A 24,659-nucleotide genomic window follows, 5' to 3' on the forward strand; every position below is an offset into this window, starting at 1 on the left:
CTAGCCAGTGAGTTCTTGGACGGGCCCCTTCCTCTTTTACCACCAGTCATTCCAAGCATGACGTCCTTCTCAAGCGACTTGCTTTACATGATGTGACCAAAGTAGGAGAGCTTTTGCTTTTTTATTTTGGCCTCCAATGAGATTATCGGTTTGGTCCGTTCCAGGACTGCTTGGTTCGTTGTTCTGGCTGTCCACAGAATGCGCAACAGACGTCTCCAGCACTACAATTCAAATGCATTGATTTTTTGCCTATCTGCCTTTCCCAGAGTCCAGGTTTCGCAGCCATACATTGCTATTGGGAAAACGATGGCACTGACCAATCTGCATTTGGTTGCCAGGCTGATGTCTTTACTCTTCCAGATGTTGTTCATACTGATCATCGCATTTCTTCCAAGTGCCAACCATGTTTTAATCTCAGGGGTGCAGTTGCCATCGCGATCAATTTTGGAGCCAAGGAAGATGGAATCTTTAACCACTTCAATTTCCTCATTATTGATCTTGATATTAACGTTTGCATTTTTTGCTGTTGTCATGATCTTTGTCTTCTTAATGTTCAGGTGCGATCCAACCTTCTCACTTTCTCCTTGACTTTCATGATCAGATGTTCGAGATCCTTCTTGTTTTCAGAAGAGGACCCAGGATGCATTTAGTGAACCTCAAGCCGAATCTTAAGCAATCGATTACAGGAGAACGGATCGATCAGCAACTTAGCTAATCACTTGTCAGTGTGCAGATTGTATTGAGGCACATATTGAATTCATTTATTTTTTTAACGACAGCTTAATCTGCTGCTTTAAATGTAAACTTTTTTTGTTTGTTAGTTTTGTGTTTAAGGTTAAAGCGATACATTTAGGTAACATTATTACTATCAGAAAATCTGTTGTCGATTACAGACTCCTGTCACAGTTTGAAGAGCTATGCAACAGAATGTACAGTACTGTCATGAAGGAGAGCCACAGACTTAAAGCGTGGGGTGTGTTGGGTGAAGGTACTGGAGCAAACCTTCTCAACAAGGACAGGACAAGATTGCTCTCGAAAGGGGATCTTATAGGTAAAGTTATCCTACTTTTTAAATGACTATGAGAATAACAGTAACCTCTACCTGTACGTCATTTGTAAATTTGGACTTTGACAATTGTTAAAAATAGTTCGGTAATCCATGCTGGGACTGCGCTTTTAAGTCGTTTCCTATGCCTCGGCTTAGGTTTTAATGTTTCAATAGTTTATCAGTTCAATATAAAAAAAATATGAGATATATTTTAAACAAATGTTACCATTAAGTTAAGGGATATTGGATGTTTACAGCTGTTATATCATCACCACAGATCTATTACTACTGTATTGCTAATGGTTAGATTCTTGAATAATAATTTATGTGTTTAATTATCCAAGTCATAGAATTTTCCCCTATGATTCTGTAAAATGTATGGGAAACACGTTCCCATTAATTCAAAATGTGTAAAATTTCAAAAATATTTCCCCTTCTTTTGAAAGGGCATTTCAACCGTCCTGCAGCGCCCTCTTAAACTTCCTTTCTAAAAGAAAATCCATTTGAGAATCCATAGCACCAACAATATACTGTAGTAGATAGACAAGGAGGAAGCTTAAATTCCAATCTGATGATGCCACTACCCTGATTTGGGAAGGAGAGCATGTGATTCTGGGTGAAGAAATAGCAAGCATGAATTAGCAGGAAATGTACCATTCTTTTATATCATGTGTTTGGAAGAAGGTGATTTGGGGCTGAATTGCAATTTAGTGAGACTAAAAACTGTCATTAATAACAGGAAAGTACAGATTTTCATTAAAGTACAGTAAGAGTCTGTTGAAATCTATGGGATGGTTTATGGTAGAAATCTGTTAGATTAACACATTTAGAAAATCAGTAAGAGCTGACGTGTTGACTTCTATTTTTTTGCTTCCTCTTCCCACGGACTTAATCATAATAAAATGTATATTATAAAAAGTTGATTTGTTGTTGGATAGCACCTTTAATGAAGAAAATAAAATACATATTTCAGTAATAATATCTACCAACTTCTAAAGGGTAGATAGAAATTACTGAATGTATCTGATGAAGTTTCGTAGAATTTGTCCAGTGACACAGTGTGATCAGGACGCACCGATAAACTATCCAGTCTGTGGTCGGTCTTTATTATTATTAGCAGCATTTATCTTAATTTCTAAATGATTTCTACAATGTTTTTTTATATTATGTATTTAAGCACTTGATGGTTCCATGCGGGAATGTGATGTCATATGTGTGAATCCAACCCATGGACTGCTAACCCCTACTCCTCATTCTGTCATGCTGCTGGCCAGTCATTATCTAATGCCGGTTCCCGGTGATTACTTTGTGCACAGTGAATCTGGGAAGGTGCTCCCCATTGCTGGTAATGTTGGGTATGATCCAGCAAGCTCTGAGCTGATCCATACTGTAGATTCTGCTTTCGGTAAGTATGCAAACCATAAAATAATCAGATAGACCAGTGGAGCCATTCTCATCAATGAGCTCTTCTGTGAAAATGTATTGTGTAGGTAAATATCATTACACGTCTTTATAAGGTCTTTGCACCTTCCTATATCATTAAAACCAATATTGGCTCATCTACAGGACATCAATTAAACTATTATCTTGGTTAAACGAATGTTCTTGCACTTAAAAATTACATGGCCTGTGATTTTTTTTTTAATGCTAAAGAGGCATATTTTCTGTATTGACTTATTAAAACTCACTTGTACTTTAACTGAAGACTTCAAAAAAGGTGAAACATTTTGGAAAATCTCTGAGAGATATTTGAATTTAAAATATTATCCTTCCCACTTAGTTTGTCTGTACTGTATATCTACCAGTGTATGATAGTGAATTGGTGCAATAGGATTAAACAGCATTAGATGCAGGTATCAACCTGGTCAGCAGTTATATAAGACAGCAGATATAAAACTTGTGTTTGCTAAATATTTACATTGCCTGACTCCCCTGATATTGCTGGGGTATATATATTGGAATTATTGTTTAGATCCGTAACTTAACTTCTGCAGCCGAGTCTGATATCAATATTTTAGCTTTTCGATTTGAAGCAGATTATTTATACAGAATGATATACTAAACTAGATAATATTTCATTCTGCCACTGTAAGGGAGAAACTTTATGTAAAAATGATACATGCCAATATGTAAACACATATTTTTCGATACAGTATATAATTGACCTATATATAGATATATATATATATATATATATATATATATATATATATATATATATATATATATAGATATATATACCGTATTGGCCCAAATATAGTGCAATGTTTTTTTCCTAAAAATGTCCTTCTGAAAACTGTACTCGTATTATATGCGCAGCCTAACACCTTTTATTTTTTTTCATGTAGAACAACTTCAAAACTTTAGGGTCGTATTATGTGCGAGGCCGTACTATATTTGGGCCAGTACGGTATATATATATATATATATATATATATATATATATATATATATATATATATATATATATATACATACATATATATATACATATATATATACATACATATATATATACATATATATATACATACATATATATATATACATATATAGATAGATAGTTAGATAGATAGATAGATAGATAGATAGATAGATAGATAGATAGATAGATAGATAGATAGATAGATAGAACAAAGAATCTGCAGCACACCAATATAATGCATAAAAACGAAATTTAATTATACCACATGGCAAACTATGAAAAAATTAGGAAACGTTTCGGAGATCACACAAGTCACGGGTCCAATTTTTTCATGGTTTGCTATGTAGTATAATTAAATTTTGTTTTCTGCATTATATTGGTGAGTGCTGCAGATTTGTTGTTCTCCATATTTCCAGGACTAGTTGGTGATCCTTGTCCTTCTAACTGCACCCCATACTTAAGGTAAGTATTTTTCTTTATCTTTAAATTGTGTGCACCAGGCATCTGTCATTTATATATATTTATTTATTAAAATGTTTTAATATGAAGTAATATATTGAGCGTTACATCTTGTTTTCAAGTGTGACCTGGGCACAGAGTTATAAAAATACATGGTTACATTATAAGAACAGGGTTAAACACTCAATTCACAGACATTTCATGGACAGAGAGAGTTGGAAATTTTGGTATGGGGGATAAAGGGCTTGTGAGTTTCAGATTGAAATAGAGCAGCTTTAACATTACTTTAACATCGCCAAACATTAGCGAATGGCAGCTAACGGCTCACACCATTTGGCTGCGCCAAAGGCTGTATGCTCTTGGGGAGCCCCATTAGGCTGTCCGCCTTTGGGGAAATGCATATGTACACTGGGGTGTTTGAGATTCAATTCAGCTGAAACAAAATGCTATACACTTTTTTAATACAATTTCAGTAATTTGATGTAAATAGATTAAATTCATATAATTATCAGCAGTCTGATTAACATCTCTTTTCCTCAGGGATTGTATTTAGTGTCCGCTTTATTAGTAGAGAGTAGTAAGAACTTCACCCTTAAAGAACATTTTTCACAATGTGTTTTTTTAAATCGCTAAGTCCTGCATTCATGTTTTATTGCAAGGGGAGATTCGGAAGACAGGAGTTCCCATAATACCATATGTTCCCTATCCTTTGTGTCGAAGCACTGGCTTGCCAGTGAATTGTAAACTTCCAAGTATCCACCATCAAGGACAGTGTGAAGTCATGGTGGATCCAGTATCAGGATTGGAGGTGCCAGTACTCGGAGTGACAATACATCCGCAAACACGCCAAAAGCTGGCTCTGGGAGGTACATACCTTCACCCACTCACCAACATACTCTCACCAATTGACATTGGAGGCCCCATGATGGATGCCAAGAAAGAAAAGATTGTTCCGATTCTGGGAATTGGTTTGGATAACAGCACAGGTTCGTAATATATTTTTGCAGTGACTTCGAGTAGAATTTATGTACAAAGTGTCATTTTCATCTGGCATTTCTTTGGGTCAATGTATCAAACTTTATGCTCCATTCAAGGTCGTAAAAATGAAACGTTTGCGAATAATTGACGAACATACCGTACTCAAAGCAACTTTTACCAAACTTTGCAAATGATTAGGTGATTTTTTCCATTGCCTTTTGCATTATTGACATACAGTACCTGTAGGAAAATTGAGAATACCAGGGTATTTCTTTATACATCTATAGTGCTTATAATGTGACACAGCGACAAGCAGAAAACAGTGAGTGTAATGTGTCAAGTCAATCTTACTTATCTGGATGCAGAGACCCTCTTATCTTGCAGGAAGAAAAGGCAAAAAAAAATATATACTGGAGACCAACAGTGTGAGCATGATATAAAATGTGATTTGTGATAATTACAAGATTCCATTATTACGTTGGAAGAGCAGTTAGTGATTTTAGGCTTTCTGGAGACAGTTCAACTGCTCTATTAATAATATCATAAGCTCTTAAAGAATTGTATAATGAAGTGTCATCATGGCTGTTCTTTATTGATTTGTAAAGAGTGCATTTAGCACTTATTATCCTGTAGAGCAGTTATTCTAACTGTAGAGAAATCATTTTCTGTTCTGTCACTGCAGGAAAATACAGATTTTAGCATTTTTCTTTGAATTTGTACTGTGTATATACCAACCATTTTCCAGGAGGATTAACCTGTTAAAAGCTGAACTCTTAAATATATGTTTGTCAGAGAGCTAGCAAAGCATTACAAAACAATGTGTAACACAGTCCCGGTAATGCATAGGAAAATACTGAATGTCTCCAACGTTAGTTTGCTAGCAAGAAACCCTGAAAAATGGAAAGGGCTTGAGTTCCTCTAGCTCCTCTCTTGTGCATGATGTCTCTGTGTGTTGAGCAAGAGCTCGCTGACCCCTCCAATCCAGCTTATTTTTGGTCCTGTGACAGAAGTTGGTAATATGTATTTTTTAAAATGCTGTATTTAAAGTCATTCACTTTTCATTTATTTCTGTTTCAGGCTTGTATGAAATTTGTTAAACTGATTATAAAATATACATTTTTTCCATCAGAGCACTAGCTGAAAATTAGGAGCAGCACTCAAATTTATATGGTTCATACAATGAGGAAAGCAGAGAGGATCATGCTTCTTGTATGGATACATTTATATGTAATAATTCTGAGAGTGATGCTTCTACACATCATCTGAGGTTGGACGCAGGATGTGTGTCAGGTTAAAACATAACGGGGGCAGATTCATCAAGTGTCGGTACAGGTTTATCGAACCAGTTCCAGAGTTGCATCACATTGGCTTCAATGGTTGTTAACACCGGAACAGATGTAATAACCCATACTGGCACTTATTAAATATGTCCACAAGATACTTGTGGGTGTTTGATATGCAGATTCGTAAAGTTTTTTGCTTCTTTTTTTTGTTTACTGGATCAATACAAATATGTATACACTGTATCCCAGTTTAGTGATGTACAGGCTGTACACTATTTATTGTCACCCTTTTTGTCTCACTTGTTCTGTCCTGCAAAGCTCTCTTGTGAGACAGAAACATAGACACAATAGCTGAACATCACTTAATAGAGTAGTGTTTGTTCCTCACTATACTATAGTACAAGCTGCTTTGCAGAATACCTGTTTACAGTACATAATGTTGAATGTTACTGGTGTGCTGCCGACTTACCTTTGTACACTTCATTTCATCCACTTTAAGATTTAACAAACGCTTGACTCATAGACCATAATGTGAATATTTGTTCACCCTGTCATGCTATGGAGTTTATTATCTTTAACAACATAATGTATTGGGTTTCTGTTTGTAGGTGATGTTATTCCATTAGGAGGATTGGTGGCTCCCTCTGGTAGTATTTATGTTCTTGGAGATGTTTTCTCTGAACCTCTCAGTGGGAAGAATGCCCGAATCCAAGGAATTTATCTTCATGAGGACAAATTGGTGCCTTATGCAGGAGGTTACCAGGCACTACTGGAGTCAAACATGCTGATAGCTCAAATCAATGTCATAAATGCTTTGAAGGGACACAAATACTTCATCTCTGAAGATCTACCAATGATGAAAGAGGATTTTGATTATGCACATGAAATGTTACACGAAGCAGTGGAAAACATGAAGAAGTCAATTTCAATCAGAGAGCAACATATGATATACAGGATGTTTAAAGTTATTAACCAACAGAAAATGGCTGTAGATATTAAATGTAATGGTGGCCATTTAGGTGAGTGAGGTAGTTCATATAACTAACTAAGGTTACTGTAGTGTTACTCTTCCAGGTGTACAGAACAAATTATTTATTGCTTACAGTCCAACTAGTACTGCTACATGTTTTCATATAATTCCTTAAATAATCAGAAAATATAAACAATGGAAATTCACAGCCAGAAATGTCACCCCAGTTATGCTAATTTGATAGAAAGAGAGAAATTATTCTACGTTGTGCTCCACATGGTGAGACAATTGATATCTGCGAAATACACAAATAAACCATATTTTTACATTGTTTTTATTTACATATTTTCCCAGGTGTCTTCCTAGGTGTCATTCGTCTGACCAAGTGGCGTATAGGAATCTTTATGGGTATATAAGCAAATGGGCCCACTCCTAAATTAGCCCCTCTCTTTCTGTGCAAATGCAATTATTACTGTATATGGAGAACACAGTTGTTTACTGTTTAGTACATGCTCTTCGGAAAAGCATTTCCCTCTGTTTGTTCTTTTATTGGGGTGGTTGCTTTAGCAAGGAGTGAACCTAGTACATATCTAAGGGTCCTACTCCAGAACCCAAACAGCAGCAGTGACATAGTGGCATACTGTCGTTGAAAAAAAGATATGACCATCATGTTCAACCTATGTTAAATGTAGTTGACTGAGATACTTATCCTATATTTGTATTTATATTGATCCAGAGATAAACAAGAAATCCCAGTGAAATATTAGCCAACTATGTCTCCTGACACCAGTACAGCAATAAGATTTCTCCCTGGATCATCCTATGTTTAACATGTCCGTGTATAGCCTTCCTTTCTTGAAAAATGTCTAACCATTTTTTTTTATAAATATCTATTATATCGGTCATCGCAGTCTCCATCGGTTATAAATATCACATTTTAACTGGCCTTACAGTAAAGAACCCTTTCCTTTGCTGCTGGTGCAATCTCCTTCCTTCTAATCTCCTAAAAATGAATACAGATAGATCTAGAAGTTGGAGTCACGAAGGAATTTATTTCTCCCCTTATGAGATCATTCGATAATGTTTCACTGGGGTTTTTTGTTTGACATCCTTTGGATCAAAATACCGTAAATACAAATATAAGGTAAGTATCTGTTTTCTAAACTTAACATAGGTTGAACTTGATGGACATCTTTTTTCAGCCTCATCTACTATGTAAGTTGGTAGTGCATACTGTAGGTAGTGATAAATAGGTTGAAGTAGATATAGATACATATGGATACATACGGTTAGGTAGCTATTGATATAAATAGGTATACATCAATATACAGTACACGTAGAATGATCAATCTATTCAAAAGTAAAGATGATTCCGTCTTTGTCAAACCTACATAAGTACAGTAAATGTCTCTGCTATTTTCTACCATATCTCATGGTTTAGGAATGATAAATTATCCTAAAACAGAACTGTGGATACCTGCAGTTCTGGGAATGGAGGTTCCTGATCCTGGACCTTCAGAGTTGATGGTGCCAATTATTGGAGTAGAACATGATTTCAACAAAGGACACCTAATTCCATTAGCGGGAACAATGGAAGATGCTGATGGAAAAGGTGTGGTGACAGATGGTACTGTGTGAGACTCTATCCATGTGAAGTCATAGATCTTTGTGTATCATGGTTTAGAACAGTCTTTTAGTTCTTCTAGTAGTTGAAAGTTCTAGTTGCTGTATCGGTATTGCAGAAGAGTATACTCGTTTCTAGCTATGATACCATTAATAGAGCAACATGAGAGTTCTTCATAGATGAAATATGTACTATATACAGAGAGTTTTGAAACCTCACAGGTCTCTTTAAGTGTATTTGTTGCAGTGAAGGGAAGTGTAGGAGCTACAGTATGTGCCGTGGTGAAAACAAGAGACTTATTTTGGGGGAAATAATCTAGGCTTTTAATCAGCCAAAGTTTCAACAACAGAAAATAGACCTTTCCTAGCCAAAAGGCAATAACAAAAAGTCCAGCTTTCCCAGCATATTAAAGTCCATACACATCTATGTAGTTACCGGGTGTCACTATGTATCAAGGACACACACGTATGGCCTGCATGGCTTAGCCATCCTTGCCCAAAGTCCAGCAACATAAATCACAGGCTTTTATGTGATCAAAGTCCCTCTGTGTCAAGGACTCACATATACAGACAGCACAACCTGGTGTCCCTATGTAGCAAGGACGCCAACATGTGGTCTGTACACAGACCAGGGAAGAGACAAACTTCCATTTCCTGCCTTTTAAACCCGTGCTGCACTCAGAAGGGCTTGTTAGTAGCCCTGCCTTAATCCAGACAGGGATTAACCATTACTTGGCTGACCCCTAACAGCTTTATCTGTTGGTAACAGACTTGACCCTGTTACAGAAAGTATGAATTTTTACTGTTTTCCTTCAGTGCAGGAAGAGAGAATTAAAAGGGGGTAGGATAGAAATGTATACAAACTCCTTGAAGAAGAGATCATAGTCTAAAGCTTAAGAGTGACAGATTTAGGGGAAATGTGAGTAAGTACTTCTTCATGGAAAGGGGCGTGGATTCATGTAATAGCCTCCCAACAGAGGCGGTAAAAGCTAAAACAAAAAAAGGAATTATAAACGGTTTGGGATAGACACAAAGCTAAATGTAAGGCATCAACGTATCTAATATGATGTGAGGTTTTACAACAGATGGTAAATTAGGCAACCTAGGTGGGCCAATCTGCCCTAAATGTCTCTGTTTGTGTTTCTGTGTTTCTTTAAGGTCTTATTCCCATCAAGGTTGGAGCCAGAACTATTAATCCAATAACAGGGAATAGTGGTTCAGTGGTAGGTGCTCAAACCAACCCCTTGACAGGCATTGTAATGCCAATTGTCCAGTCCCTGGGGGTTCCAAAGGAAAGAGACTACTATCTGGTAAGGGTTACTTTATTTATGATATTTTCTTATTAGTCTGCATGGCTTGTTGCATCTCCCTTTTTATTTTATTTTTGAAATTCTTTTACATGTATCACTAAATTGTCAGTACTTACATACAGTATATTAACATTATTGATGGAAACCTCAGATGAAGAAAGTATGCCAGTTAAGTGCATATGCACTCTAAACACTGGCCCATTCTAATGACATCACTAAACATGGTTGGCTCCCAGAAAGTTGCCACTAGCCACATATTTCTAATCATGGTGATATTAATGTTAAAGCATTAATATTATGAAAAACTTGCAGGAGAAAAGAATGGGGCCCCCACTTCCGATCATGTAAAGAAGGCAACATCTGCAAGATTGCTGCTTTAAACCATTGGCAATACTGATATCTATTTCAGCTGGAAATCCTTGAAAAGGAGCTTAATTCCAGAGGAACATTTTGGCATAACCAAAAGAAAAGGGAAAAAGAACTCCTGAAGGATTTAGATCTTTTAACACTTCATCTGCTTGACGTGGCAAGAGAAGGGAAGACGCCTAAGGTATTGTAATAGTTGTAACTTTGTGACAAAACTAATACATTCATGATGTAGTGTAACTCAGTCATCCCTGAATCACGGCCAAACTGGACTGCTGTCTCTGGAAGAAAGGGAAAAGCCGTAGCTGTGAGATTACCCGGTGGGCTGCATCAAGGTCCAGATTGGCAAAATCTTCTGAAATTACTGGTAGATTTACCAAATCTTCTATAAACTCAGGACACTATCTCATGACATTGTGTCTGTGAGTGCAGTTGCAGATTGAGTCAGTCTGCTCTAAGTTTATCCGTGTAGATACAGTATACTCATTTAGATGTACCTATATCAGTAGATGTACTGTATGTGTGTATACTGTACACAGTATATGCATAAGTGTATGTATCTGAGTGCATGTGTGTCTGAGTTTATGTATATTATGCATGTAAGAAACTAGTCATTACATTTGACGCAACCTTGATCCAAAAAATGGCGCCATGCATCATACAATACATAGCCCCCATCATGTTGAAAATTATAATATTATCTACCATGACATCTTTTGCTTTTCTTTTGTGCCTTTTGAAGAGTTTTTATTTTACATTACTATAGATGAAATTACAGATGCCTTGCCTTATATACTTTTTTTTTTTTTTTTGCATTTCTGTTGCAATTAACTTTAGATTAGACACAAAGACAAAATCTTAACACTGGAGGAAACCTGTCAATCACTTGAAGAATCCTCCTTATGTGAAGCACAAAGAAGAACTACTAGAAACCTAAATAGTTTATCACTTAAGTTTTTCGAGCTGCCATTTATAGGTAAGAAAATATTACCATATTATTATGATTCTGTACAGCAACACATGGACAACTGTTCTCATCAAGTTTTATCCAAAAGGTATCCTACAGCGCTGGAAATGAATGGTCTTTGCAAATATGGGCTATAATGTCCTTCATTCTAATGCATTTGGCCAGGTGAATTCTCACAATCCAGGGGGAGCATATAGGGAGAAAAGACAACAACAAAAACAATCTAAGTGTAGATAGTTTGAAAAGGGTTATTAAATGTCAGCTGATATCTTGGCTCTTATGTGCAGCCTACTCACAAGATCTCAGATGTTTAAATGCACCTCCAAAACGGTGGCAAATATTTTCTCTTGATTCAACCGGGAAAACCAGGAGAGATGACCCACAGCAATGAAGAAGAAATGTATCCTTAGCGCAAATCAATAACATTTCAAATGTTTTTATGTATAAACTATAAAAAGCGCACTTACAATAATGCAGAATAAAACAGGCACATAACACTAATAAGTGTAATTGGAGAAGCCGCCCGATACGGTTGCTCACCCCTCCGCCTCTGTTAGACGTCCATCACCAATGGTGAACAACTCCGCGTTCGGTAACTCGCCTGCTGCTGTTGTATGCGGTCTCTGCTCAGTCGCGTGAGGATGGTACGTCACCTCTGGATTAGCTTCCGAGTAACACAGGCTGTCCCCTTGTACGCCTTTCCCTGTACCTGAACCTAGCAGACTAGGCACTAACCCGGCTGCCGCTGGTTCTGCGGCTCTACCGGCCCCAACTGTTGGGGGGCTCTGCCTTCACTGTCCCCCTTCTAATGGCCTGCTGGGCATTTGGTGCATTGCTGTATTCCGCAGAATGCTTCTGTAATGTTCCACTCGAAAAGCCTTAGCCCTGCCCCCGTTGTAGTTTTCACCCCCACTAAAACACTGGTTCTAGTCCTCCATGAACTGATCCCACTGCATCGCTAGGACTTGTGGGGGAGGGGTGGCCACGTGGACAGGTAAAATAGCTGTAACGCTTTTCCGCATGCTAAATAACTTCAGGAATGGCATTCCAGTGCGTGGGAGAATGGGCCCCTAAAAGTCGTGGGCCCTAGTGAAGCTAAACCAGCTGAGCAGGTAGTAGTTCTGTCATCGATGTGAATATCATATTAGCTACAGTATCTATTGTCCATAATATAATTAGCATGAGTATTCCAAAGTATTTTAAGCATTTTTCATTGCACTTGCCTTTGTTTTTTTATTTCTTGGTTCAATATGAAATCAAAATGGCTGCTGGCAGCATTATTACATGTAAACCAATCAATAAGGGGAATGTCGTTATGACATACATTTTGTGGTTGCCGTAGCGATCACAGGGATTTCTTCTGTGAATTTTTACTGATCTGGGTTGGTCCTGGTGGTAAGAGATCCCTGCCAATGAACACCAGACTACCCTAGTGATAATGATGCAAGCCGGTCTTTCTTCAGATTATTACCAAAGTACAGATGTAGACAACGTTCTTGCAACCCATGGCACACTCCCGCGAGTAAAGTGGCATGATAGCCCCACCCCGTTCCAGCACAGGGCTGATTCAAAGCAATGGCTGCTTCTCCTATTGGCGCATTTTGTTTGTCCCACTGCAGAATGCCACGGGTTGCAACAACGTTGTCTACATCTGTATAGTATGTAATAGACCAGCACATGGGCATACAAAGCCAGGACCAGATCATTATTATGCTGCTGACCTGAAGTGAGCAGATTTTACTCTTGTAAAGCAAGATTGTTGAATTGTGTAATATACTGTACTATAGTATATCTCAGCCAACCTAGCAATGTCAGTGTTAAATTGATACTATTCCAAGAATTCCACATTCTATATTCTCAAATGTATGTAGCGGTCATGTAAAATGCCTACAGTCATCTCTCCTGCTGGCAGTAAGGCCTGGTAAGTGTGGGCATGCCAGCAGTAATCATGGAGGTTTTCCCTCACACCCTGGTGGGGTGCCCTGTGTATGGCTGGAACTGGTCACATGCTCTGACTCCATGGTTAGTGATGTCAGAGGTGTGTCAGCTTCAGAAGCTTACATAAGGCACAGCACTGTGTTGCAAAGTTAGTTGCTGGAAAGTTCTACCTGAGTTGCTGTCTAGTTCAAGTCCAGTTGAGGAAGAGTTCTGTCAGTTATGATATAGTAACTCCATGGGAGGCTGTGTCCAGGGACCTGGCACAGGACAGTGATTCCTGCGGGAATAGTGAATCCCTGATCTAGGTGATATACCTATCTAAAGGGAGCACTGGCGAGATGAGCGGCTGAAGATACTCCTTGTGGAGGGCAGCTGCCCTGCCGTGTCAATAAAGATGAGTTCAGCCAGAAACCCTCTCGTGTATCTATCTGGAATGAGTGTACAGAGAGGAGCACCACGGAGGAGTTCCTCGCCAGGATCATCCCCTTGCGGATGCAGGGACCCTGGTGAGGTGGAGGCGCTGCACTGGAACTAGGTGAGACTCAGCACACTACCTCAGCTGCCTGTCTGACGGGTCCTCCCCACACACCATCATGCGGGAGACTCAGGAGTCCTGTAGCCAACAGGTGCACCATCAGGCATATCTACACTGTAATGGGGTCCGGTTAGACCACAGGGGCCAATGTGAGATTGGGTGGGTCAGGCCGGGCCAGAAATACCGTTACATGTAGGTTTTCTTTAGTACATTCTTTGAATGTGGCTTCCTAGTTTATGGATCTGTGACTCCCTATGATTTTTGTTTACAGTCGATGGCACAGATGTGAAGGAACTGCTGAGATTTTCACTGGTTGTCAGGAAAGCTCTTGAGAAGTTAGCGCAGTGGGTTGAGAAGATTGAACAAGAGGCAGAGAAACTACAGAAGCAACTGATGGAATGGCAGAAAACCAGGGACCACCATGCTGAAGAAATTGTGAAGGCAAAGCAAAGAACGGTAAACTCTGCAGGAACTCCTGGGTGGTCTAACACTGTAAACCATATGATTAGTTGATTGACGTCTTATGTCTTACCAATGCTTAGAGTGATTCTTATTCATTGGAGTGAAGTTTCACTCACTGGACCTTAGCCAGTATACTGTGAAGCTGTACCCAAAGCAGGAGACGAAATCAGCTCCTTACAAATGCATGGGATTAATATCTTCACCAGCAAAGGGAAGCAACTTCACAGCATATTAACTCTATGGGGTCTATACATAGGCCAATTTTTTTTAGGTAAGTTGACATTAAAACTCTTATTCAATACTGTATATTGTGAAACTACTTTCCATGCTGGAAAATATTCCTTCTGCAGCACTGGGAAGTTTCTTCCCCGCAAATTGGATAGGGACTTTAGAGAAACGTACACACACCCACATACACCTCTTTCTCACTATCTCTCTTTCTCTCTCTCACACACATACACACACCCCTTTCTCACTATCTCTCTCTCACACACACACACCTCTCTTTCTTACTATCTCTCTTTCTCTCACACACACACCTCTCTTTCTCACTATTTCTCTTTCTCCCTCAGACACACACACCTCTCTTTCTCACTCTCTCTCTCACACACACACACACACCTCCATTTCGTACTATCTCTCTTTCTCTCACACACACACCTCTTTTTCTCACTATCTCTCTTTCTCTCACACACACACCTCTTTCTCACTATTTCTCTTTCTCCCTCACACACACACACCTTTCTTTCTCACTCTCTCTCTCACACATACACACACACACACCTCTCTCTCATTATCTCTCTTTCTCTCTCACACACCTCTCTCTCTCTCTTTCTCACACACATCTCTCTCTCTCTCTCACACACACACACACACACACACACACACACACATACACACACACACACACACACACACACATCTCTCTCTCTTTCTCTCTCACACACACCTCTGTCTCTCTCACACACACACACACACCGCTCTCTCACCTCTCTCTTTCTCTCTCTTTCTCACTATCTCTCTTTCTCTCTCACACACACACACACACACACACAAACACACAAACACACACACACACACACTAGTAGCCCTTGTGGTCCCATATAGAGTAAAATACTGGGGCTGTGATCATTTTTAATATACTAATATATCAATCGTACAAGGTCATTGTATGAGATATGTGCAGAGGTATCCAAATGGACAGTGTTCGACAAACCTATACATTTGCTCGCCCCGGGCGAGTGGATTTAACCCCCGGGCGAGTAAATATTGGCCCAAGCGGCACACGTTTGGTACTAGGTGGCGAGTAGATTTTTTTGTGTGGCGAGTAGATTTTTTGGTGATTTGTCAACCACTGCAAATGGAGACTGTTTAGGGTGAAATTAACATATAACTTTATAGAGCTTGTCCCTTTAAATAGCACAGCAAACAAAAATATACCAAAACAACAAACACCTATCCATTTGTAAGGGCTAACTTACTTCCCCCAGTCCCTCTCTACAATGCTGGGGGAGAAAAGCACCTTACCCACTTATCACCCCAAAGTCTCAGTGGTACCTTAAAGCAGGTTGCCATTCAGGTCAGTGGTGTCCAGGTGTCTTGCTGTGCTTGAGGGTCCAGCCTCTGACAGGTTCCTGGGTCTTCTGTGTCCAGGAAAAGAGGTCTTGTCCCCTTGTGTCTTGCTGTCAACACACAGTCCTCCTGTAATAAAGGTATTATGCCCGGCTCGTTGCCCCTAAGCCTTGTTGGGGATGCAGGGGTTAACTGTATAGTCACCATAATGTCATGTATTCCCTGTATATCACCTGTGATGTCCCCTGAGTCATACCGTAAATGCAGAGTGTCAGTTCTGCAGCCCAGAACCTAGCTGCAGTCCTGGTAAAATGTACTGTGTTATGTAGCATTTGCCCGCTAGGCGTACAGAGCTTCTAGTGCTGTGGAAAGAGTTAATTGAATAAGCGTGCCTGCGGTGAGCGTCTGCATTGTAACCCTGAATCACTTCCTAACCGCAGACCGCTCAGGGAAAGCCTTAACCACAAACTCAAGTGGATAAGTGGCTTGTGGTCTAGTTAAAGTGGTGGATTGCAACAATGTATCCTGCAGTCTTATTATCCAATTAAGGTCAATTGGTAAAGTGCGTCTGCGGTTATCGATCCAGACAAGCAATGCAACATTGTATGTCGGCTTCTCACCGCAGACCCATTACAAGTCAAACCGCAGACCACATCACAGAGCACATTCAATTAAAGGTCTAACTTGCGTTAGGAGTGAGCTAGCACTCTGATTTTTGAGATGCAGAGGGCTATGGGATAATAACACACATACATATTGTTATTATACCTTAAACTCTTATATAAAGTCACATATAAGAATGAGCCTTATTCCAGGTATTTTAAAGTACAAAGACAGGAACCCTTTTCCTGTCAGCCCGGCAGTGATTCCATTAACATGCACATATGTTTGGTATAAATGAGCTGAGGGTTTTCTAACTCCAGACTTCAAAAGGGCACCCTGCTGGGCTGCTGCCCCAATGTCTGCCGAGGTCCGGAGTTTAAAGCCTCAGAGACCCTGAAGTGTCAGGGAGGGCGGGATATCGTCATGTACCCTGTACCGGTGTAAAATCCTGGCTAGCAACAAATGGTAGCCGGAGCCCAGACTTACTGTCACCAGGTAAGGGGTTGGGTCCTGTATGCTAAGCGGCATAGGTGCTAGGTTGGCGCATGCCCTTAGCACTGAGAAGCCACCTCTGCCAGGTTTATGAGCTACTGGCAAGTCTAGATAGGTGACAAAAGTTATTCCCACATGGGATTGGCCGGACAGGTTAAAGATATGAGTAAAAAACCTATAAGAATGCCTGCAGCCCGGTTATGAATCAGATTCACTTAAGATTCATCTGAGAAACATCTAAAGATTCAACAAAGGTCCGTTCCAGCTTCAGCGGAGTTCCGGTGTGTGAGGGGTTAAAACATTGTAACCACGGATTGAACCCCTCTTCCAGAATTCGTTTGAACTAAGGATTCCCAAATGAATCCTATAAGGACACAACAAAAAGTTTTCCTTCGGCGGAGATACAGGGGATGCATACCGCACCCCTTGCCAAGGACTGTCGCACGGCTCTATTCGCGCACCACCTCGCTCCTGGGCAGTGGTGCCTAGAGACTTTGTTTTCCGGTTATTCGTTCCATGGACATTATATTTCGTTTCCCCATCCCAGTAAGTGTATATTGAGTGTAATTGTGAAGGATTGTGTGTTTGTCTTAAAAGGAAATACATTACAATTTATTTTACCCTCCTTGTTGTGCTCAATCCAAAATCCCGGTATTAAGGTGTTAATAAGACCTGGTCTCCCGTGACAATACACTTGTACATTATTTCTAACGCGATCCGCTTATACCGCGATGTGATTCTTTGGACCCCAAGCACAGCGTTATACAGGGGTTGAGGGGGTTTTTTTTGTTGTTTTTTTTAACATCATGAATTGTTGCATCAATCGTCCCCTTTACTATGGAATCCAGTGTTAATTAATGCAACCTCTGTGTGCTTCTCTTTCAGGTCATGTTGCATTTAGTTGAGGAGTTTGAAGATCACATCATGAAAAGGCTTACAGGAGTGGACTCTGCATATTGCAGACTAGAATATGTCAGAGAACGTTCTAATCTACAAGGGCTTCACGTTACGGTAAAGATGCAATAGCCCCTTTCAAAGCTAAGGTTGTTATATTTAAGTATTTAGTGTTTGCGGAAAAAAATGATGTTCTCTGCGTTAGAGTGAAAGGTTGAGTTTTCATGAAGAGACCCTTAAATACAAATCTTTTATTTTTTGAAACCTTCATTTGTTGAGTACTCTATTTAAAAAAACATAAATTTTAGAGTGGGGTTCAGAAGAGAAAGGGTCGGGGTAATAGGCGGCTATTGTTCAACATACCTTTGTTGTATAGTTTTAAGCTAGTTTCAAAATACTTACAGTATAGGTGTCCAATTGTGGTAAAACTGCATTGATCAGCCAGATGTAAGCCCTTAAGTGTCACTGCCTTGGTCCTAGGATGGACTACACCTTTAAAATACTGTAACAGAGTTAACGTTTCTCCTATGCGTACATCCTGGGGGGAATATATAATAATCCTGTTTGTGTAATGTTATTTTGGGTTAAACAGGCATTTGCACGGGCAAACCTGCTCTCTCCTCTCATCTTAATTGGCTTGTTAACAGGACAGAGTGGGCTTCAGGTTGACACTTGATTGACAAGAGCCCCCAATTCAGAGGCCTGAATAAAAAGAGAATTCTTCTTAACTCCCCTACAAAAACAAAAGCATTAGTTTGTTATTTAAATGTCTTTACAGAGATAGGAAAAACAATGGGGTGTGTGTGTAATCAGAACCTACTGTACCAGAACTTTATTTTCCAAAAGATTCACGTTTTTAGGACCAAAACCACCAAATGATATAGAACCAAAACCAGAACGCCAAGTGCCTACAGTATGTCTAGGTATTTGTCTACATATCTTTTTTAAGAATTGTAAGTTTTTCAGTTCTTTATAATTTTAGTTTCCCAATTGTTTTTATGATTTTACACTTATTTGAAACATTCTCAATCTTTATTGAGCCATTTTAACATCTTCCTGCTATAGGTTTTCTATAGCTTGGTAAAAAATTAAAAACCAAAACTGAACAAATTAAGTCATTTTTTTAGAACCGAAACCCGAGTGAAAATGTTTTTGCAAACTAACAGGGATTGTACCTTTTTATTTATATTTGCGATATGATTAAGGTGTGTTGTTGTCTCGAAATGTACAGAGATGAGCACATTACATTTTATAGTGCAACAGATGAGCAGTTGATATTTGCTACAATCTTTCTAACTCATTTCGAAAGGGAATATACCACACAGTACGATAGTGCATCTCTATACACTTCCATCTTCCATCTAAAAAGTGGGCTCATTTGCATGTCAACACCCAGAATCCCTGGCTGCAGTGGAAGTATTGTATGCTAAGAGATAATGGGGAAAGATAGGGTTGCAGACCTGTCTGAGACAAGTGAATGTGTTCACAAGTGGTATTTGTATTTGCTGTACATCTTAGTAGAGAAAATATAACAAATCTTCAGGACATCTTCATGGCTAAAATTATGACTTTTCTTTATCGGAAGGGCAGTGGGGTCAGCAGCAGTAATTAATGCTGGGCGCCCATAATGTTTTTTGATCTCTCTTCTGTAAATTGAATACGATTTTGGTGACTGCACATGTATAATTATAGTCAGTACTGCTTTTGTAGCTCAGAATATTAATTTTCAGGACAGGGGATACTGATTACAGATATACGAACCTGTCGAGATTCGATTTGCCGCAGTTTAAATCGAAAAATTTGAGAAGGGCTGAAATTGTTAAAAATTTGCTATTTTACATTTGTGTCAAATTTGTATTCTATTTTTTAAAGTTCAACACAACACAGAAATGGATATACCCAAGGATAATAGTAGATTTGGTGCACTAAGGGAAGTATTGGATACATGCTAGAGGAGACCAATAGAAACGCATAATTGCATGCACTCTAAATCTATGATGATAAAGCATACAGTATGTTATGAAACGTAACTTTTACTTCTATTAATAAAAATTAAGTAAAAAAGCACTGCAAACAACAATGAAATATAAAAAGAAAATGATACTCCTGCATGTGAAACCCTCTTTAAGTAAATCAAATGTATGTGGGGGGGAAGGGGAAAGAATTGTTAGGATAATGGTAAAATCTCTATTGATGTCATAGAAAGCCCCTCTATTGACCACTGGAAGGGAATCCCAAAATGGTCATATTAAGCACTAATAAATTAAAATCGCAGTATCAAAAAATGGACATTTCAAAATGGCTATTTCTCTATATGGGACACTATAAAGATGATGTTCATGCACATATCAATGAGTCAATATAGATGTAGAGCGTGGTCAGAGTGCTAATACAGGGCAAATATAAGTAAATAAATTCAGATTAGGAAAGATGGGTGAGTCCATAATCATATACAGGCATACCCCACATTAACGTACGCAATGGGACCGGAGCATGTACCCTATTTCCTCGATTGTAAGACGCATCGATTCTAAGACGCACCCTTGATTTAATAAAAAAAAACTGGGGGGGAAATATCCCACTATATTAAATGTGCAGAATTTATTTTTTATTTTTTAACTAGCAGGGTCACATCACCCTTCAATAACCAATGGGGAGAGAGAGGCAGACACAGAATGGGGAGAGAGAGGCAGGCACAGAATGGGGGGAGAGAGAGGCAGGCACAGAATGGGGAGAGAGAGGCAAGCACAGAAGGGGGGGAGATAGAGGCAGGCACAAAATGGGGTGAGAGAGGCAGGCAGAGAATGGGGAGAGGGAGAGGAGGGGGAGGGAAGGGGAGAGAGAATGGACGAAAGGGGGGAGAGAGAATGGAAGGAATGGGGTGAGAGAGAATGGAGGGAAGGGGGAGGGAGGGGGGAGAGAGAATGGGGGGGAGGGTGGGAAGGGGGAGAGAGAATGGAGGAATGGAGGGAAGGGGGGGAGAGAATGGGGGAAGGGGGGAAAATGGAGGGGGGGACACCCAGACACACACACACAGACACAGATAGGGCAGGGGCAGTGTGGGGGAGATTTTTCTTAACCCTTTTGCTGTCAGAGCTGCCAGCACCAGATTTTAAAGCAGCGAAAGTGTGACGCTTGAGAGAGCAGTAAGGACAGGATGGGTAGGAAGGTGTCTTGGATAAATAAACACACTAACCATTTGCATTTAGTGGCCCTTTTTATGATGTTAAAAAGTACCTTTTTATTCCTGTACTCATTGCTTTCCTTAAAGTAAAAAGAACGTGTTCTAAAATAATCTCCTATCCTGCTTTTGATAGCAGAGAGAGACACACACAAACACACACACACACACAGAGGGACACACAGAGAGAGAGAGACAGACACAGAGAGAGAGAGAGAAAGAGAGAGACACACACACACAGACACAAAGAGAGAGAGAGACACACACACACAGAGAGAGACAGACAGACACACACACACACACACAGACACAGCTACCTCTGCGGTCCTGCAATTCACACGGGGAGGGGGAGGGGCTTCTGGGCAATGTGAACCCTGGCAGGCATCTCCGATCTCTCTGCACCACATGGAGGGGGTGGGAGAAAGGGGGGGGTGACCGCAGCCATACTGTTTTTGCAGACTGTGAAGATCCCAGGTCGGCATCTCCAGCAGTGCCCCCTAGCTGATTTAAAAAAAAAATTTTAGTACATCGATTCTAAGATGCAACCCTATTTCAGCCATGTGAAAATAGGAAAAAATGTGCGTCTTGGAATCGAGGAAATACGGTATGTAAAGCGAAAATGTACTTAATGTGAAGCACTACCTTTTTTCCACTTATCGATGCATGTACTGTACTGCAAACTTCATATACGTGCATAACTGATGTAAATAACGCATTTGTAACAGGCTCTATAGTCTCCCCACTTGCTCACAGCTTCGGTGCAGGTAGGGAGCCGGTATTGCTGTTCAGAATGTGCTGACAAGTGCATGCGTGAGTAGCCGTTTGCCTATTGAGCGATATGTCCTTACTCGCGAGTGTACTTAAAGTGAGTGTCCTTAAACCGGGGTATGCCTGTATGCAATAAAAATGAGTAAATCCATGAAATGACAGATAATCCCTGAAAACAGGGGATAAGTGAATAATCACAACCCCTTTATTTCATTGGGAATGTCCACTTCAATAGGAAATAATGTACTCACAATCACCCACTTCCTAGACTGGAGGAGACGTGCAGCTGCTGAAGTAGTTTGTATCTCTGCAATCTTTAATGTTGTTATTTGGACATAACTGTTCTAATGGTTTATGTTACAATATTACATGTGAAATATCAACCATAGTCATTTGGGGTGTCACCACGGTCAGTGACGGCTGATGCTGCCTTCTGCGCCTGCTCTTGTAGCAGTGAGTGGGCTTTGACTCCCGTCCTGGTTTTGAACACACATACCGAGGGCTTTACAGAATTTCTCTTTTCTTTTTTGATCCCTTTGGCGCTCCGTCCTCTTTTTCTCTCCCGAAGTAGCGCTGACGTCAGAGGCGGTTCAAGGCAATGTGCATGCACGTTGTGTCGGACGTCATGACGTCACTGCGCTTTTTGGCGCGAAACGGAGTACGGAGCAGGGCTTTAAAAGATGGCAGGATACAAGTGATTTTTACTCATTGGTAAAGTATCAAGGTACGAAACGCATAGGAGGCTTTTCCTCTAGCGCGATACATTTGAACATGTTCATGTGACAATAAAATATGTTGTTTTAGTCTTTTTTATTAGGGACCACACCGCATTTTATGAACTCACAAGCAACATACTGGAACATCAATGATAAAGAGGTGAAAGGTCAGATGCTGATGCTAATGTTGAAGCATCTGATTAAGATCATTGAAGAGAAAAAAAATCCCACGTTATCATCTGAGGCACAGGCACCTGTATCAGGTAAAGATGCAACGCAGAAAGTCTCTGTTTAATACAAAATGATGTTGCGATTATCCAGTGATATAGACTAAGATCCATAACTGTATTGGTCCAACAGAAGTATATGTTTATTATGGGCTGTGATAACTTTTAATTGACCAATGCATGAATGTTACAGAAAATTAAGAAGGTGTCAAGTGTTTCTTCCTTATTTGTACTGAAGCCCTAGAGTTGAAAGGATGCATATGTAACCAAGAGGATGGATAGAGCAATAAATATACTTTGCAATGAGACTTCTTGGGAAATGCTAAAGGGATTAGCATAAATTGCAGGAGCTGGCAACAGTAAATTGATGAAGAGAGGTACTGTATAAAGAGATGCGAGACTGGTACGGTACCTTCTTAGTGATGGTGGACAATCAGCCTATAGTATAGTGCACATTATGCCTCATTCTCAGAGAGACCAGCAATGTGTCCTTGCTCGCTCAGTTAGTGAAAGAGTTAAAGCACTATAGCCATCAAAACACAGGGGAGAAAGTATAAAGATGATGCCATTTTGCCCCTGAATGCCCCAAACTACATATTTCTGCATCCATTACTGAAGCTCATATTTAATGCTGACTTTTGATAGCATTTCAACACAGTCTAAATGTTCCTGTAACCGCTCCCTACAACACTTCCCCTAACTACTCCTAAAACCACTCTCTAGAACTCTACCCCTAACCACTCCCTATACATTCTCCCCTAACCACTCCCTATACCTCCTCCCCTTATTGTTATACTGTATAACACTCCCATAATCACTCATGCACTCAAATCAGGGTTTCCACCTTCTACTTAAGGCTGGAGATAAATGCCAAAAAAATGTATCTCTTACCGACGGCATCTCCCGGCATCCTCTGGCATCATTCGGACATCCTCCTGGCATTTCCCCCTGCAACTCCTGTCAACACGCCTGTGCGGCATCAAATGATGTTGTGTTGCCATGACAACGGGACGCTATGTGACGTCCCAACGTTACAGGGCGGCAAGTTAACTCCTTAGTAGCCACATAGGGGGTTATATTCTCACCCTGGTAATTTAAATGTTTGTTCCACCAACTCTAAACAATAAACCAGTGTTACAATAATAAATATACGCACACCATACTGTATATAAACAGTTTTGAACACTGATTATAAACGGTAAATTATTTAATGCAGTTTAGACACGAATTATACGTAAGGGTGTGCTTATGACGTTCCTTGAAAATCATGAAGGGCAGTACATTAGGGGCCCTTATGACATACAGGGAATGTCATGCTACTATTGCTCGTTTTCAATGTGTAGATTGCGTTCAGAACATGACCAGAGTGGAAGTGGAGCCCTCTCCCATCTCTTCACATCACTAGGGGGGAGGGAAGGGGGTCATGACCACGTGATTACAACCCCAAGGGATCACATGATCAGAATCTTGGTAGACAGAAAACACCTGCAGCAAAAGGGTTATTTTTTCTTCGCATAGTGTTCTTACACATTTTCCTTTATAATACTGGGCAGTACATCACTGATGGTTACTTACCAAACAAAATACAGCAATGAGGTTCTGTATAGTAGAATAGTACTATTAACTCCAGTACTACTATGGAGGCCTGAAAATCTGATATAGCAATATTGCATTGTATTTTATGATATTTAACTGTAAAATGCATTCTAGTGACCGTATTAGTGCCAGAAAAAAACGTTCTGAGGCTAAATGGTCTATTAAGTGACTTAACATCATGTTAACCTAAGTTAAAGAAAACCCTGGACAATTAGGAGAAGGGCAGCATGACCCCTGGCCCGAGAG

General features: G+C 39.9%; 1 protein-coding gene across 5 annotated transcripts in view; it reads left to right on the forward strand.

Annotated features, from left to right (window-relative positions):
• Positions 1 to 24,659, forward strand: part of LOC142497073 (uncharacterized) — a 101,872-nt gene that overhangs the window by 33,598 nt on the left and 43,615 nt on the right. For all 5 annotated transcript variants that reach the window (XM_075604373.1, XM_075604376.1, XM_075604375.1 and 2 more), the window contains 11 exons: positions 894 to 1,051; positions 2,226 to 2,453; positions 4,592 to 4,918; positions 6,802 to 7,212; positions 8,605 to 8,775; positions 9,945 to 10,096; positions 10,506 to 10,646; positions 11,300 to 11,438; positions 14,174 to 14,358; positions 17,917 to 18,042; positions 22,679 to 22,853. In XM_075604373.1, coding sequence (XP_075460488.1) covers positions 894 to 1,051; positions 2,226 to 2,453; positions 4,592 to 4,918; positions 6,802 to 7,212; positions 8,605 to 8,775; positions 9,945 to 10,096; positions 10,506 to 10,646; positions 11,300 to 11,438; positions 14,174 to 14,358; positions 17,917 to 18,042; positions 22,679 to 22,853 — 2,213 coding nt within the window. The remainder of the gene's footprint in view (positions 1 to 893; positions 1,052 to 2,225; positions 2,454 to 4,591; positions 4,919 to 6,801; positions 7,213 to 8,604; positions 8,776 to 9,944; positions 10,097 to 10,505; positions 10,647 to 11,299; positions 11,439 to 14,173; positions 14,359 to 17,916; positions 18,043 to 22,678; positions 22,854 to 24,659) is intronic.

This window comes from Ascaphus truei, chromosome 6 (assembly GCF_040206685.1).
Source record: "Ascaphus truei isolate aAscTru1 chromosome 6, aAscTru1.hap1, whole genome shotgun sequence".
NCBI lineage: Eukaryota > Metazoa > Chordata > Amphibia > Anura > Ascaphidae > Ascaphus > Ascaphus truei.